The sequence below is a fragment of the Oxyura jamaicensis genome, chromosome 5 (assembly GCF_011077185.1).
Source record: "Oxyura jamaicensis isolate SHBP4307 breed ruddy duck chromosome 5, BPBGC_Ojam_1.0, whole genome shotgun sequence".
Classification (NCBI taxonomy): Eukaryota; Metazoa; Chordata; class Aves; order Anseriformes; family Anatidae; genus Oxyura; species Oxyura jamaicensis.
Genome location: NC_048897.1, coordinates 28,541,586 through 28,557,351, shown reverse-complemented (window position 1 = coordinate 28,557,351; position 15,766 = coordinate 28,541,586). Strand labels below are relative to the sequence as shown.

The 15,766-nt window shown below is 51.6% G+C and overlaps 3 protein-coding genes across 3 annotated transcripts in view; 1 reads left to right on the top strand and 2 right to left on the bottom strand.

Moving 5' to 3' along the window:
• Window positions 1–12,346, bottom strand: part of KDM2A (lysine demethylase 2A) — a 64,847-nt gene extending 52,501 nt beyond the window's left edge. Inside the window, exons 1-2 of the mRNA XM_035327755.1 lie at window positions 12,313–12,346; window positions 10,699–10,702 (exon numbers count right to left, since the gene is read on the bottom strand). The gene's annotated coding sequence lies outside the window, so the exon portion shown is untranslated. The remainder of the gene's footprint in view (window positions 1–10,698; window positions 10,703–12,312) is intronic.
• LOC118167877 (mas-related G-protein coupled receptor member B4-like) lies at window positions 3,980–6,142 on the top strand. Its single transcript, XM_035327757.1, has 2 exons — window positions 3,980–4,234; window positions 4,810–6,142. The coding sequence occupies exon 2, from the start codon at window positions 4,847–4,849 to the stop codon at window positions 5,834–5,836; it is 990 nt and encodes a 329-aa protein (XP_035183648.1). The 5' UTR covers window positions 3,980–4,234; window positions 4,810–4,846; the 3' UTR covers window positions 5,837–6,142.
• On the bottom strand, window positions 10,709–12,075 carry LOC118167878 (mas-related G-protein coupled receptor member H-like). The gene is made up of 2 exons (XM_035327758.1): window positions 11,957–12,075; window positions 10,709–11,766 (listed from the first exon to the last, which is right to left on the bottom strand). Exon 2 carries the CDS (start codon window positions 11,715–11,717, stop codon window positions 10,737–10,739), a length of 981 nt encoding a protein of 326 aa, XP_035183649.1. The 5' UTR covers window positions 11,718–11,766; window positions 11,957–12,075; the 3' UTR covers window positions 10,709–10,736.
• Window positions 12,347–15,766: the final 3,420 nt, after the last annotated feature.

The window sequence follows — 15,766 nt, the reverse complement described above, 5'->3', positions numbered from 1 at the left end:
GATGGACACGCACCTCTCGATGCTGATGGCTGTGAGGAGGTACAAGCCCATGTTGTGGGTGAGCAGCAGGGGCAGGAGGAGCGACCTGAGGTAGGTGAAGACGGGGAAGGCGCTGCAGGAGAGGTTGTCCAGGATGTAGAGCAGCGCAGAGGTGAGCATGAAGAGGAGGAAGGTGAAGTCAGCGACGGCCAGGTTGAGCACGTAGACGGTGATGGGGTTCCTGCGGATGCGGCAGCCGAGGAGCCAGAGGACGGCCCCATTGCCCACCAGCCCGCAGAGGCAGATGAGCAGTGTGGCGCTGTCCATGGCCACGTCGGGGACTTCTATCTCGCACATGTCTTCTCCATCGGCCGTTGGTGTGGGTGGCACAGGAGACGGGGCCGTGTGGTTCGGCTCCATGGCAGGAGGCCAGGCGGTGGTGGGATGCGGTCCTGGCTGCGGTCAGAGCAGGGGGCAGCGGGTCAGGGGGACCCTGAGGGTGGGTGGGACGAGGCGGGGAGCAGGGCTCCCATTGTGGATGTGAGGGGGAGGCATGCGGGCAGGGACAGGAGGCCCCAGGAGCTACAAAAGGGCAGCACAGGGCAGGGGAAAGGCACTGGGGAGAGCACAGCGTGTCCGCAGGAGAGCGGGAAGGGAAGGAGGTGCTGGCTGTGGGTGCTGGGGGAAAGAAAAGTGGGGTAGGGCTGAGAAAAAACATTGCACTTAACTGTTAGCTTTGGTGAATCAGCAGGCTAGGGCTGTTTTTCCAGAAGGGCTTGGGCAGATCCACGTTGGTTTCCTGGCATCTCAGGCTCCCCTCAAATCCAGATCCTGAAGCAGATCCCCCTCAGGCCAATTGTGCAATGAGGAACGTTTCCCGGTCACCAGGGTGTCCCTGGACTCATCTCCTGGCTCCTCTCTGTGTCCCTACGCTGCACACACGGGCTGCCCCAGCCACAGCGGGGTCGCAGTGGCATCGAGAAAGGTTTTGTAACCACTGCTACGTCAGAGCTCCGCTTCCTTGTTTTTATTTATCTTGATTTATTTTTTTCTCCCACAAAGGAAGTGGCTCTTGCCAGAAATTCTTGCAAGAATTTTGTGAATGGCTCCTCATGCTTTTCTGATTAAATACGCCCCTCCCAGAGCAGCACCCAGCTCTCACAACTGCCTTCCCTCCCTGCCTGACGCATTTCTGTCACTCCTCGTTCCACTCCCCCACATCTCGGGGCTCCCCAGCCACACAGGGTGGGCATTGCCCTGCAGCAGGAAAGCGTGATGCTGGTGACGCTGGCAGGGCCCGCGCAGTGCTTCTCAGAAGCAACTCCCCTTGTGGGAAGAGTGTGGGAATTATCGCCAAGATCTCTCACGGGCACGAGGGAATACACGGTCAAAGTGGAGCCAAAAACTAGTTTTAGTTGTCGAATTTGGGCATTAACAGTTTATAAAAGTTTATAAATTATCTTTGAATAAAAGAACAACGAGTGGTAGTTTTCACTAGCACTTAGAGCCCAGACGGTTACTGCTAACCCCCCCTAACAATACAAATACAGATACTAGGGAGGGTGCTCTCAGTGCTGTGCTTCCCTTCCAGCATGTGTTACAGAGAGGTGCAGTCCTCCTGGCCCTTCACCAGGGGCACGGTGGGGGCATGGGAAGTCCACATCCTGCTCCTTGCTCTCGGGAGCATTTGTGGTTGTTTTCTTACAGTGCCACCCTTCTGGCAGTGCACAGACCAGGGGCTGCTGCTCCTGACCTCAGCGTGGTTGTGGTTCTACCCTCCCACGGCTCCTTGGGGGCACGGGCCCTCCACACCCACTCTGGGCAGGTCCCTCAGCTGTAGAAGAGCTTTCCCAAGGGAACCCACCCTTCTGTGCCCTACCTCTCCTGTAGATCAGTGTCCCTGCGATCCTGGCTGCTCTCCTGGCTGCCAGGCTGAACATCTGGTTCTTTGCTGACTTTAGGCTGCTCTAAAATATGTTGTTTGCTCCCAAAGACATCAGATTCATTCCACCATATAATTCCAGTCCCAAAGCTCCTGCAACAAAAGAGCTGCTCCTGAGGTTTCCTGTTAAAGTCACTCCAGCAGAAGCTGTTTTGCACAAGCACACACCATCGTCCCCATCCTGTCAGCTGCACCCTCAGCTCTGCCCCTCACTGGCATCTCGCTGAGGGTGGAAGCTGTGGATACAGATGGTGGTGGCTCTGCAAGAGCCTTCACTGAGCTCAGCCCTGGCTGCCCAGCAGCAGCACGGCCACATCCACAGCACCCCTGTGTTCCACCCAGTGCCTTTGGTGGGGCTGGGTCCCATTCAAAGAGCCAGCAGGGGAAGACATTGTTGGTGCAGCGCTCCTGAGTGCAGGGTGGGAAGGGCTGGAACAGGCAAGGATGCACATGCAAATGTAGTGCTGAGTACCTGCAGCGCCATGTGGATCCATGAATGAAACCTCCTGGCCATCCTCAGACAGCTTAAGCATCCAGAAATGAAATTCTCCAGCTGTCTGGCAGAACTGTTGCATGCATGTCTCATTTCTCAGAAGTTGCGTTTGTGTTCTTGAGAGATCGTATGCTGCTTTCAGTGATCTCTCTCTCTCTCTCCCTCTCTCTTTCTTTTCTCTCTCTTCAGCGGAGGGCCCTCTGCTCTCCAGCCCTGGCTACCCAGGCTGGGATGAGCATCCAGTGCCTTGGTCCTCACAAGCCCCCATACTGGAGGAGGTGATGGAGAGGGACAGAAAAGAAGTTTTCAGCTCCCTCTGTCCTGGTATCCTCCTGCACTGCTGTTTGGCAGAAAAGGTCCATCTCCTTCTAGCCGGCGGAGCTGACAGCATCATTCAGCAAACGAATCTTGACACCATCAGGGGGGTTTAACTAGGGAGGCAGGAAGGGACAGGGTAAAGAGGCAAGTGCTTGCAATCAGCACTGGGCCAGGCTGGACAGAGGGTGGACAGGCAGACAGACAGGGGTGGATGACCATTGGTAAGTGCAGTTCTGTGTGTGGGGTGAAGAAACCCATAGAGCAAACCGCATGGGCAGTCCTAAATAAAGGGAGAGAAATAGAGAATGTGAAGGCTCTGGCAGGTGATAGCTCAAAGAGGGTGAGCTCTGCCTACTGGACAGTTTCATGAGCTCTCCTGACATACAGCTGTGACTGCTACCACAGCCATAATATTTACAGAACATAGCTTCTGCTGAAGATGTATGAGCCTAACCTCAACACAAACAAATGCCTGATGTTTGTAAATCTTATTTGGCAATTAAAAAAAAAATAGGCAACTGATCTCAGGATGTTGCCTGCAAAAGCAGAAGCTGAGAAACCCTGGGTAATTCTGCTTTCTCAGAGCACACGGGCAGCGAGCGTAATGTTGCACAGCACTACACCAGCATAGCTTGGAGCTTTCTTATCATTACTTGTTTGCACTTGAAGGGACTGGGATTGCGAGGGGGTATCTGGGGACACAAAGGCAGCATCAGCAGGGGAGAGAGGAGGAGGTCTCAGCCCTGGAGCCCCTACCTGCTCCAGGTCTCAGCAGGAGCACCCCTTCCTCTCGGGTGCAGCAGGAGCTCTGTGCCCTGCAGCTACTCTGGGTAGGACTCATCTCACTGAAGTTCAGCTCTCCAGAAATTATTGTCTTAGGAAGTCTCAGTTAGCCTTGCTGCTCACAGTAGCATGCTCCTGGAAGCTGTGCATTTGAAGGTGATGTGTCACTGTGAAGTTGTGGTATGTAAGTGACAAACCTGTTTTTGAAACAGATGGAAATTTTATAGCAATGCCATGCTTGTAGCACAGGGTCCTAAAGATTGCTGCCTGAACTACAGGAAAAAAAGTCTGTCCAGTTCAAAGATACAAAAATTTTGGGATTGGATTTGCTTTAAAGTGAAATTAAAGAGGAACCTGGCAGCGAGACAATTTGTTTTTCCCATAGGGCTAGCTTCTGAGACTTGTTAGTCATTTCCTGTATGAACCCAAGCCTAGATTATAACCAGAACCCTGATATCATCAAACGCTATGAAGTAGTTCCACGTTTGCAAGAACTCCTGAGAACACGACAAAGCAGTTTGCAAAAGGGCCTGAGAAACACGCCGTGCTGGACGCCGCACAAGCTCACCAGGACAGGCATGGTCCAGTTCATAAGTGGTAATTTCAGGAAGCCTCACGAGAAGATCCTGTCACAGGGCAGCAGCCGGCAAGCAAGAGGTAAAGTGAGTCTGCAGCACGTCTGCTCCAGTGAAGGTCTCCAGGCTGCGACAGAAAAGAAGGTCAGGCTTTTCCAGGTGCTTTTTCCCATCTGAATCAGTGCAACCCCCTCTTCTCCCCCTCCCCGCCTCCTTCTCCCCCCCGCCCCCCCCCTTTGCTTTTGAACCCGTTGATCATTTATATCAAATCTGATTGGAGAACAGTAGCTCATTAAGATGTACAAATGTTTGGGGAAAGGCGGTAGGGGAATACTGAAATGAGCGCCTCACTGAAGGAACCCCGCTGCTTAGTAATATCGATTGTAATATTAGGCACCTGAGAGTCCGTGTCAGATCCACCCCCAAAACCGCTTGCTCTTTGACATCTCCAAGGACAATCCCTTCATCCTCCTATTTCCCTCCTCCAGATCTAACCTCTCCAAAGCCAGGAAAGAGGCATCTCCCTAGCTTTTGCTCCATTCCTGTACGTGCTTTTGTGCCAGGCATGTTATACCCATCTCCCCCCATCCCTCCTGTTCCTCATTTTTCTTTGTGCTTCTCCATGTGGAAGATGAAGTATAGCTGCAAGGACCTTAAAATCCTAGTGTGGGGACACACTGGAGCTACTGACATGCCTCTGTTTCGTATCATCCCTCCAGCTGTGCAAGGGGAAGGCGAAGCGGCAGATATTTCGCAATGAGCACGCTGTTTCCCACCACAGGAAGAGACAGCCCTGCTTGCTGGAGCTGGCCCAGTGGGATGGTGCATGACGAGGCTTGGCACCGTGGGCTGATGAGGCGGGCTGCCTCACATGAGGATGACTACAACTGGACTGACTGTGAAGCCGACAGTTTGAGCGAAGTCCCTGCCACGCTGCTCATCTGCCTCTGCGGGCTGGTGGGCAATGGGGCCGTCCTCCGGCTCCTCAGCTCCCACATCTGCAGGAACCCCATCACTGTCTATGCCTTCAACTTGGCCATCGCTGACTTCACCTTCCTTCTCTCCATTGCCATCACCCTTGTGATATTTTATGGACCACCGAGCTTTTGTCACAGGCTGGGCTCACGCAATGTGATGGCTATGTTGAACATCATCATCATCTTCGTTTTCACCACCAGCGTCTACCTCCTGGCAGCTTTCGGTGCCAGCACGTCCCTGTCTGCCCTTTCCCGGGCCTGCTGGCCCTGCTTCCGCTCCTGGCACTTGCCAGCTCTTGTGTGTGCCCTGCTCTGGGCCCTCTCCTTCTTGCTTACCATGATCCTCTACTTCTCCCCAGTGGCACTTTTCATCTTCGTCCTGAGCTACCTGTTGTCGGTGCTTATCCTGATTCTTTCCAGTCTAACCCTCTTTGCCAAGGTCTTGTGCTGTTCATGGCAATATCCCCTGAGGAAGCTCTGCGTTGTGGTTCTGCTCGTTGTCATCTCCTTCCTCTTCTTCAATGCTGACTTTCCTTACTGGCTCTTGCTAAGATTGTTTGATTTTTCAGTTCTCTTCTTTGACACTCCTCTCCTATTTGCCTGTGTGAGCTGCAGTATCAATCCTGCTATTTATTTCCTGGCAGGGAGCTGTACAAAGAAGTTCCCAATCTCTGCTAGGCTTGCTTGTCAGAGGGCTTTTGAAGACACCATGGAGTCTGAAAACAGAAGTGAAACTCCCAGAGAAAGCTCAGTGGAAATAAATGTTTAACCCTCTCCAGCCCCTCCCTGGGAGAAGATGCTCTAGGGATGGAGGTGTCCTGTGAGACAGGGAGAGGCAAGAACGATGGCTTTGGTGCTGCACAGAACTAGCTGCAAGGCCAGAAAATGTGCTGGGCAGCATAGGAACCTGTGCCTGGAGTTGGCACTGGGCTGGCAGTGAAACACCCATCAAAACATTTTGCTTTGAAATCTCTGCTTTGAATCTGTCCTATCTATCAGGTCTGAGCCATTCCTTCTTCAAAAGTGAGCTTGCTCTAGCCAGTGTGCTATTAAAGCAAAGTCATGGAGGCTCTTAGCTCCTGCTGGTGTTTGTTTTGGTGTGTCTGCTGAAGAGCTGAGTGCTGCTGGATGCAAGAGTCTGGCAAAGCAGGGCAGAATAATGCCTGGGCAAAGCTTTGTGTGTGCACCCCTAGCGGGTGTGGATACTTGCAAAGACTATGCAGAGAACTCCCATTCAGCTTTGTGAACAGGGAAGTAGGTATGTGTGTGTGATCATCTCCAGAAGGCGTTCCCCAAAATGCAATGCTTCTCCTGGCAGCAAAGCTGCAAACCGAGTTTTGTCCACGCATCATGTGGGCTATCTGCACGCAATGGTTTGGACTGGGACCAGCTCTTGCAGACCTTCCCGCTCTCCTCTGGGCTGTCAGATGGTTAGCTGAGCAGCTGCCATTTTGCAGCCACAACCTGAGGGCTGTATCCACTTCTGGCGTGTCTGGTCCTTCTCCGGAAAAACAGGAGGAGTAGTGTTAGGATCAAAAACAAACAGAAAAGAACAGCTCTGCTTGAAGAGTGTAAAATCTGGATTTTCAGTGTGACAGAGGATAATGGGAGAGGGAAGGAAAACAACTAACTTTCTATGGAAATGACCCTGTTGAAGCCGTGAGAACTGAATCCTGGTAATAGGCACCCTCCAGGTGAAAGGGGCAGTGGCAGTGCTTCCTTGGCTCCTCTTCCCTTGGGTGTATTACTACACTCCACATCTGTCAGCCCGTCCGATGAGGAGCTGGGGTCTGGAATGAAAATCGGTCACTTGGTGATCCCGGTGTCCTCAGCTTTTCCCAGGAAGAGCTTCCAGGTCTAATGTGGTGGTGGAGCTGAACTGCAGGCTTCTTGCAGGCAGCTTCTCTGCTACCTGCAGCATTCTGGACAGATGCTGTTGGCTGCCCAGGGCCCTCGCAACGTGAATGGGGAAGACTTGTCACTGCCAACAGCTGCCACATCCCAGCTGCTCCAGTGATGTTCCAGCTGCGGTAGGGTGAGGCACGGCATGCCTGGGAGGCACCCATGCTCCCCATGGACAAGCCAGGGGCTTTGGAATGAAAGGGAATGAGCAGTGTTGTAGGAAAGACAAGCCAGCCCTGCTCTGCTCAGCAGTGACAACCTGTGCAGCAATGCCTGTGCATGCAGGGTGCATGCTCCTGCAGGCTGCGCGATGCATCATAACAGATCCTCCATCTCCTCCAGGCAGAAGCTTCAGAGCTAATTAAAGCTTTATTTTTTAAAATGAGGTGCACCTACACTCTCAACTGTGCTGAGGTGGAGAGATATTTGTGTGAGCTGGGGGCTGAGCCAGCTCTGAGGCCCTATGTGCAGCCACCAAATAAACATGAACACCTTCAGAGGTTCATTCACTGCACCTGTATGAAGACACAGGCTAGAGCATCTGCTTGCATCGTTGTCTCTTTGGTGATACTGTGGGACAACACTAGAGAAGCAAACTTGAAAGAGGTGCCCCCTTCTCTCTGGGCCCACTAGCCCCACCTCCCACGTGCACAGCTGGTCACAAAGCCTGCCTGGAGCTGCTGAGGTCAGTATTTAGCAGTGGTGCCTTCCCATGGGATGGTCAATTAGAACACTTCTGCCTTTCCATACTGACAGCAGTGTGAACAGCTCCACCTGCTTCAGGGTGCAAACCAAGGGTTCAGGGCTGGAGTTGTCTTGGCACATGAAAGCCAATCCACACCTTGCACCTGCCCCCTGTGGCACCCGCCCCAGGTGTGTGGGGAATTGCTGCTGGTGCTGTGCTGGATGTGTCCCAGTGCAGGATCCATCCCAGTGCTGGATGTGTCCCAGTGCTGGATGAGTCCCTGCAGCCAGCCAAGGTCCCAGAGCTCCCATTCCTGCTCAGGGAAACCCACCTGGGTCACCTGGTCCGAGAGGGGGATTTTGGTGGGGCTGCATTGCCAGCTAGCCTCTCCTCACTGGTGTGTCTTGCGTGTACCTGAGAGTAGGCGAGAAGGAGGAATGAGTGAGAGAGAAAAAGAGGGCAGCATCCAGCAGTGCCCTTCCTAATGCATGACGGGGCAATACCCTGTCCAGCCTGGGGAATGAAGATTGTTAAAGTGACTTCTCTGTAAAATCTTTTAATGTTTTATTGAAATCATTGCCAAGTTAGTCTTGTATTTTCTTTGACCATACTTCAGGAAGAAAACATCACAGGAAGTATGAAATGTACAAAAAGAGTTATTATTATTATTATTTTAATGTTATGAAAAAAAGAGTGTTAAAGATGACATAAAGAAAACAGATAACCAACATTCTGTAAGAAGTTTCTTTTAAGTCAAACAATGATTTAGGTTGTTTCTTAAGAAATGTAATAGTACATTGGCAAAGAAATCTCCATGATGATCTGTGTTCAGTTCTACAGAGCTATAAATATACACGTCTGTATCCACAGCCTTGACTTTCCAGGCATGGCCAGGAGTGTCTAGGAAGCCTCATGGAGACAAGAACCCTGAGCACAGTGAATTGCCATGGCTGGGTCCTCAGAGAAGGGCCCCTCAATTGATGCTCATGTTGTTATCACTATAACGCTTGTCAGCTTTACTTTGGAGAAGGACATTGTACTGGGTCTGGCTGGGATGGAGTTAACTTTCCCTGCAACAGCCCATACTGTTTTATGCTCTGCACTTGTAGCTAGAACAGCACTGGTATCACACCAGTGTTGTGTCTGCTGCTGAGTAATACTGGCAGAGCATCAAGGTACCCTCCAAACCCCTCCAGCAGGCTGGGGGTGGGCAAGAGGTGGGGAAGGGACATCACCAGGGCAGCTGACCTAGACTGACCAAAGGGATATTCCATGCCATATGGTGTCAGGCTCAGCAATATAAAGTGGGAAAGGGGAAGGGGGGGGAGTACTCTTGTTATGAAGATGTCTGTCCTCCCAAACAACTGCCACGCATATCGTGGCCCTACTTCCCAGCATGTGGCTGAACATTGCTCATTGATGGGAAGTAGAGAACATTTTTTTTTCTCCCTATGCTTCCATCCGGCCTTTGCTTTTTTTTTCCTTTTTTTTTTTTTTTTTTATTTTTTCTTTTTCTTTTTCTTTTTCCTCTCTTCCTTTTCTCCATTTCAAGGTCACTAGGTCTGTTCAGCCCAGAAAAGAGGAGGCTGAGGGGAGACCTCATCACTGTCTACAGCTTCCTCACAAGGGGGAGTGGAGGGGCAGGTGCCCATCTATTCTCTTTAGTGACCAGTGATAGGACCTGCAGGAATGGAATCAAGCTGTGACAGGGGAGGTTCAGGCTGGATATCAGGAAGAGGTTCTTCACTGACAGGGTTATCGCTCACTGGAACAGGCTCCCCAGGGATACAGTCACAGCACCGAGCCTGTTGGAGTTTAAGAAGCGTTTGGACTGTGCTCTTAGTCATACAGTCTGAATTTTTGGGTAGACCTGTGTGGGGCCAGGAGTTGGACTCAATGATCCTTGTGGGTCCTTTCCAACTCGGGATATTCTGTGATTTAATTAAATTATCCTTATCTCAACCCGGGAGCTTTTTTTTTCTTCCCAGCATACCTTCTTCTCCCTCTCTTCTTCTGAGGAGGGGGAGTGAGAGAGTGGTTGTGGTGAAGTTTATCTGCCCAGCAGGGTAAAAGCACCACAAACATTCCCATACAAACATGCTGTTGTGCATACACATTGAAGCCAACATCCTCCCCTTCTGTTAATGTACCCCATATACGCCCCACCTGTTTTTTTTGTTTTTTTTTTTTTTGTGCCTTTCTGGATGTGGTCTCGGGTCGGCAGGTGGGAATTAAACTTGTTTGCAGACTGGTGCTGCAGGATGCCCTGAGCAGCAGGGTCTGAGTGCAGGTGTGCCCTGCAGCATGTGAGCAAGTCATGGCATGTGAGCCACTGCCAAAAGGACAGGGGGGACCTGAGCCGGGACCCTGGGGTTTGGACATCCCCAGCGCCGTGTGGCACTGCACCTCCCCATGTGGACAAGTGTGCGTGAACCAGCTCCATGCTGGTTTAGGCACACCATCTGCTTCCCAAACTTGATGTCTGGGATTTTTGCCTCCCATGTGCTCCATGGCCCCCTCCTTCTCCTCAGCCCTCACCACCCATGCAGAGGCATGGCCTGTCCTGCCATCACACCATCACAGGGAGTGGGGTCAGGATGGGGCTGCCCTGGACAAGTCACACTGCTGCTTCCTGTGGCAGCATTTGCCTCCTTGGTCAGCTTTTCCCTTCAGCAGCAGAACAAGGAGAGGTCCCCATGACCAACCTGGACCCATTGGCTTGCCCAATTTTGCAATCCTTTTTGAAGAGCCCTGCCTTGCCTGCACAGCAGACAGCCAGAGCTCCCCCAGGGCCTAACATGCCAGACTCTCCCTCGGCAGGATGTCTCCCCAAAGACCACCAAACTCATCTGCTGACCAGAGGGAGCCCAAGTTTATTCATAGGACCAGCGCAATGAGGGGCTTTGCAGTGGGGAAGACAGCCAGCCCCCGTGTGGAGACTGAGCCCGGCCGAGCAGTGCCATGCCAGCTCCGTGCCATACGCGCTCCCTGCCCAGCTCCAGCTGCGGTCCCTCCCCGCAGCAGGCAGGCTCCGAGCTGCCTGCCAGGCTCCGTGCCTCCAGGCCTCCTCCCCAGCGGGGCCTCATACAGCGGTCTCTGATGCCGTGTCCCTGGGTGTGCGGCTCCCCTCCTCGCTCACTGCCTTCTCTTCAAACACTCGACGGAACGCAGCTTTCACAGAGCCCTGGATCCGGCGTCGCCGGCAGCTGCCCACCAGGAAATAAACAACGGGATTGGTGCTGCTGTTCAGCAACGCCAGCAAAAAAGATACTTTGTGAGGAAATAGATCCTGTGTAACTGGAAGATTGAGGAATACCTCTATGCTGAAAGGAATAGCAAAGACAAAGAAGAAGATCACATTGAGCAGGACAGCAACATAGAGTTTCCCAGGGTGTCGTCTCCGAAAGCCACATCGGAGTTTGATGAACAGGGACAGGTTGGAAATCAACATCATTGATGACAAAATCACAGTGATTGCAATGGCTATACCTCCAAATGATTCCTCGTATGGTACTTCAAAGTGAAAGCTAAGATACATTGAGGAAACAAAAGATCCAGCAAGAGCCCAGAGCAACCCGCTCACAATGCCAGACAAGTGCTTTGGGCGATGGCAACGATACCAGATTGGGAAGAAAACAGAGACACACCGGTCCACACTAATTGCTGTAAGTAGACCCAGGCTGCTGAGGTCAAAGAAGTGGCACAGAAATCCAACTATAATTTCAAGTTTTATATAGTAAAGAATAATATCTCTAAGGAGAGAACAAATTGTTAAGCTCAAAATTGCCAACATGAGCAAAAAAAGGAAGAGGAGCAGAGAGAAGTCAGCAACAGACAGATTTAGGACATAGACAGTGAAGGGGTTCCTCATGTGGGAAAACAGGAACCACATGACTATCCCATTTGCCGCAAGTCCACACAAAGAAATCCCCATACAGACACCTAAAAAGACCAGATGGTCGTAAGATAGTCTTAAGCACATGTCCGTGTTATTTCGAAAAGGGTCCATAGATTCAAAAGTTGTGTAGCTCAAAGAGAGGTCTGTTGTGCTGGTCTCTGCCATGGTGAAGCTCCTGCTCTGGGCGGCCAACTTGTCCCTCTCCCAGCACCTCCTACGAGAGACAAGGAAGGAGAGAGAGAAGAGGAGCATCGGTGCTCCTGGCACTCACCATCTCTGCCCGTGATCCCAGGTTGTGCACAGGAAGGGCCCCGTTCCCAGCCGTGCCCAGGACAGGCTCTCACAGCTCCAGCCCCATCCCTGGCCAAGAGGCACTTCTCACCCACCCATCCCCGGCCTCCCACCTCCCGGAGCTCCTGGGAACAACACTGCCACAGGAGCACCAGCACACGGGGCCTCTGCAGGGCCAGGTTCGCCAGGAGCTGGCGACAGATGCCAGGGCCACCCTGCTCTGCTTCAGCCTCTTCCCTCATGCCGCAGAACAGACCTGTGCCCAGAGACCACATCCCACGGTCAGGAGACTCCTCTCACAATCTCATCTCATCGGTGACAGCTTCCCCTCACATGTCCCACGGATGGTGATCTTGTCAGTGGGAGCTGGCCACGTCACCCCCTTCCTTTTCTTCTCCCCATCCACCAGCTTTGTTTTGCCACTCTGGGGGCTGCTGGGTTTCACTGTGTGTGGAAGACTTTCTCCTGCTGTCTCCTGAGACACTTTGTCCTCTGACAGAGGCTTTGCCATAATGTGTGGCAAACCTGGCATGTACTGCAACTAACTTAGGTATAGCCACACAGCTGTAGAAGAAAATCCCTTCAGGGCCAAGTGCAAACAAAGTCTTCTGCTTAGAGGTAAAGGAAGGGAGAGGAGCGTGGTATCAATGAGTGACCATGCTGGCTGGCTGGACTGTTCAAGTACAAAGTGAGAGGAGTTTGGAGGAAGGATCATCTCATACCAAGAAGCTCTGGGAACAGACTTGCAGATTAATGTGCTGTACTGTTACTTCCCAGAAGCACCCCTTGTCTGTCTGGGGAAAGATCTGTGTCAGAAATCATTATGTAAATCACTCCCAGGGCAGGTGAATGGCAGAAAGGTGAGAGTGAGAGAGGCCAGTGGGTAATGTCTGATGTGCGGGTGTGCCACAGCATGCAGTCTTTGCTCAGTGTTTCTAAACACGTGTAAATTGGTGCTCAAAGTCTTCTCCCAACTTTATTTCAGAAACATTGCCCCCAGATAGAGGCTTTGCTTTAACATGTCAAAGCATGGAATATAACACTTGTGACAAATGCAATGATACAAAGCCATGGAAGAAATCAGTACCGGGAAATGTTTTTCACAGTGGCAGTGAAGAAAACAAAACACACACACACAAGTGCTGTCACTGAAGGACAATGATGATCTAGTGATCTGATCAGCCCAGCTGTGGGAATGGAAAATGAAGGGGCTGGAATTTCAATTCATGAAGCATGAGTGAATGCCACAGCATGCTAACCTGTACACTTTGAGGATCTCTGATTCCCTCTTCCAGGGCCCTGAAGGCAACAGCAGCCCCTTTTCTGTCCTGATCCCACACATTCACCTCCTGCCCATGGACCATGGGATCCAGCTAGGGTCAGGCTTGAGCACCCAGGGTTTGCCTGCATTGTGAAGGTGTTGCACCTGTTGGAAGCCTTTTCACCACCACCCCCTCGTGGGTGGAATTAGCTCTACCCTTGTTTTAAGTCTACATGTGGTCCCGTCTCCTGCAGCTCAAGACTGGCTCCCCCCAGAGAGACTCTGGGCTGGGTTCATCACTGTACATTCACCGTGTGAAATCAAAAGATATCCTCGGAGGACATCATTCTGTGAATGAACATTGGAAAAAAATAGAAAAACCATAGCCAATAACTCTTAAGAAGAGGTATTCAGAAGATGGAAAACACATGAAAGAGAATATAAGCAGTGAGGATGGCAGCCCTTATGATGCAAAATGAGATTGTGAGACAGGAACCATTTGTAGATAAAAGTACATTTGCAACACTATGTACCCCACAAAATGTAACCTCAGAGAAGGCACGACAGGGATGTGATCAGAGACAGAGGGCAAAGCCCTTGTGCTGTTGTGTATCTGAGCACTGGTGATTTCTCATGGCAAGTTAAGGCAAGGCCAGAGCTCTGCCTAATGGGTGGCTGTTGAGAGTATTCTGTTGGCATCCCAGGTGCCGGGCATGGGTGTGTGATAGGGCCTGGGGGGGCAGGAAACAGATTGGCACAACTGGGAGTGATTCTACACCTGAGGAATGATGGGAGGAAGGAGGGTTAAGGCCACAGGCTGCCAGAGACTTCCAAGGGGTTTTGCCAATGCAATCAGCTCTGGGGCAGACGTTCTGCAGTGGAGCAGGGGATCTCAGCGTGCAGGGGTTTCCTGCATTGAGGCCACTTGAGGCAGCCGAGGGAGCCACCAGTACGCAGCAGCCCTTGTGAGGGTGGCTGACGAGGTTTGGGCAAAGCCAGAAGCCCCCCCTCTGCTGAGCAGTGAGGGCGGGAGATGGACTGATCTCTCTACCCTCTATTCTGGGAGCACTACGAAGCAGCTTTCCAGTGAGGTAAAAATGGTGTTCACCCGTCACACCTCCAGGACTGAGACTGAAACCCAGACAGAGGGGCCACGACCTCCTCAGTAGATGCCCCTACCCAGACTGACCTCCCAAGGGTTGAGATGGATTTGAAAGATGGACCATCCAGTGGATAAAATTGGCTCAATGGCCTCACCCAGAGAGTAGTGCTCAATGTTTTTATGTGCAGGTGGAGGCCAGTGATGAGCAATGTTCATTAGGGGTCTGTCTTGGGACCAGTACTTTCCAATAACTTCATCAATGACATAGAATATGGGATTGAGTGCACCCTCAGCAAGTTTGCAGATGACACCAAGCTGAGTGGTGCAGCTGATACCAAAGAAGGAAGAGATGCCATCCAAAGGGAGCTGGACAGGCTGGAGAAAAAGGCCTATGTGAACCACATGAGGTTCAACAAGTACAAGTGCAAGATGCTGCACCTGGGTTGGGGAAATCTCAGTACAGACTGGGAGAAGAACTCACTGAGAGCAGCCCTGCAGAGAAGGACTTGGGGGTTCTGGTAGATGAAAGGCTCAACATGAGCCAGCAGTGCACACTTGCAGCCCAGAAGGCCAACTGCATCCTGGGCTGCATTAAAAGAGGTGTGACCAGCAGGTCAAGGGAGGTGATTGTCCCCCTCTACTCTGCCCTTGTGAGGTCCCACCTGGAGCACTGCATCCAGGTTTGGGGCCTCCAGCACAAGAAACATGTGGACCTGTTAGAGTGAGTCCAGAGGAAGGCTACAAAGATTATTAGAGGGCTGGAACACCTCTCCTATAAAGAAAAGATGAGAGAGCTGGGGATGTTCAGCCTGGAGAATGTTCAGCCTGGGGATGTTTAGCCTGGAGAAGAGAAGGCTCTGGGGACACCTCCTTGTGGCCTTTCAATACTTAAAGAGGTCTTGTAAAAAAGGTGGAGAAGGACTCTTTACTCAGGTAAATAATGATAGGACAAGGGGGAGTGGTCTTAAACTAAAATAGAATGGATTTAGACTAGACATTAGGAGGAAATTCTTCACTGTAAGAGTAGTGAGGCACTGGAACAGGTTGCCAAGAGAAGCTGTGGATGCCCCATCCAGGGAGGTGTTCAAGGCCAGGCTGGATGGGGCCTTTGGCCAACTTGATCTAGTGGGTGGCATCACTGCCTATGGCAGGGGGTTGGAGTTAGATGATCTTTAAGGTCCCTTCCAGCCTGAGACATTCTATGAACCTATGAGTCTATGATTCTGCTGTTTCAGCCATGCTGCCAATGGTCCCTGGGTCATTTCACTCATTCTCAGCTTTCTACCTTCCTCCTGCCCTGCCAAATCTCTTCCCCACCATTCCCTTGGTGATGCAGGTGGTAAGGTTAGCTAACTAGCAGGTGAGAGCCAGGGAAGTCTTCCATCACCTGTGTGTCCTTGCCTTTATCAAGGCAAGTGTGCCGCAACCGTTCTCAAGTGATCATCCATTTTGTCTGACAGTGGAAAAAATGTGTTGTTCTCTTTTTTAAGAATATCCTGTAGCACTTCCATGGACAAGGTCTGCCCTGATAAGATGCCAATTTGATGCTGCAAGACTTGG

Coding starts and splice junctions, on each gene's coding strand:
- LOC118167877 (XM_035327757.1), top strand. CDS start 4,847: ATGAGCACGCTGTTTCCCACCACAGGAAGAGACAGCCCTGCTTGCTGG.
- LOC118167878 (XM_035327758.1), bottom strand. CDS start 11,717: ATGGCAGAGACCAGCACAACAGACCTCTCTTTGAGCTACACAACTTTT.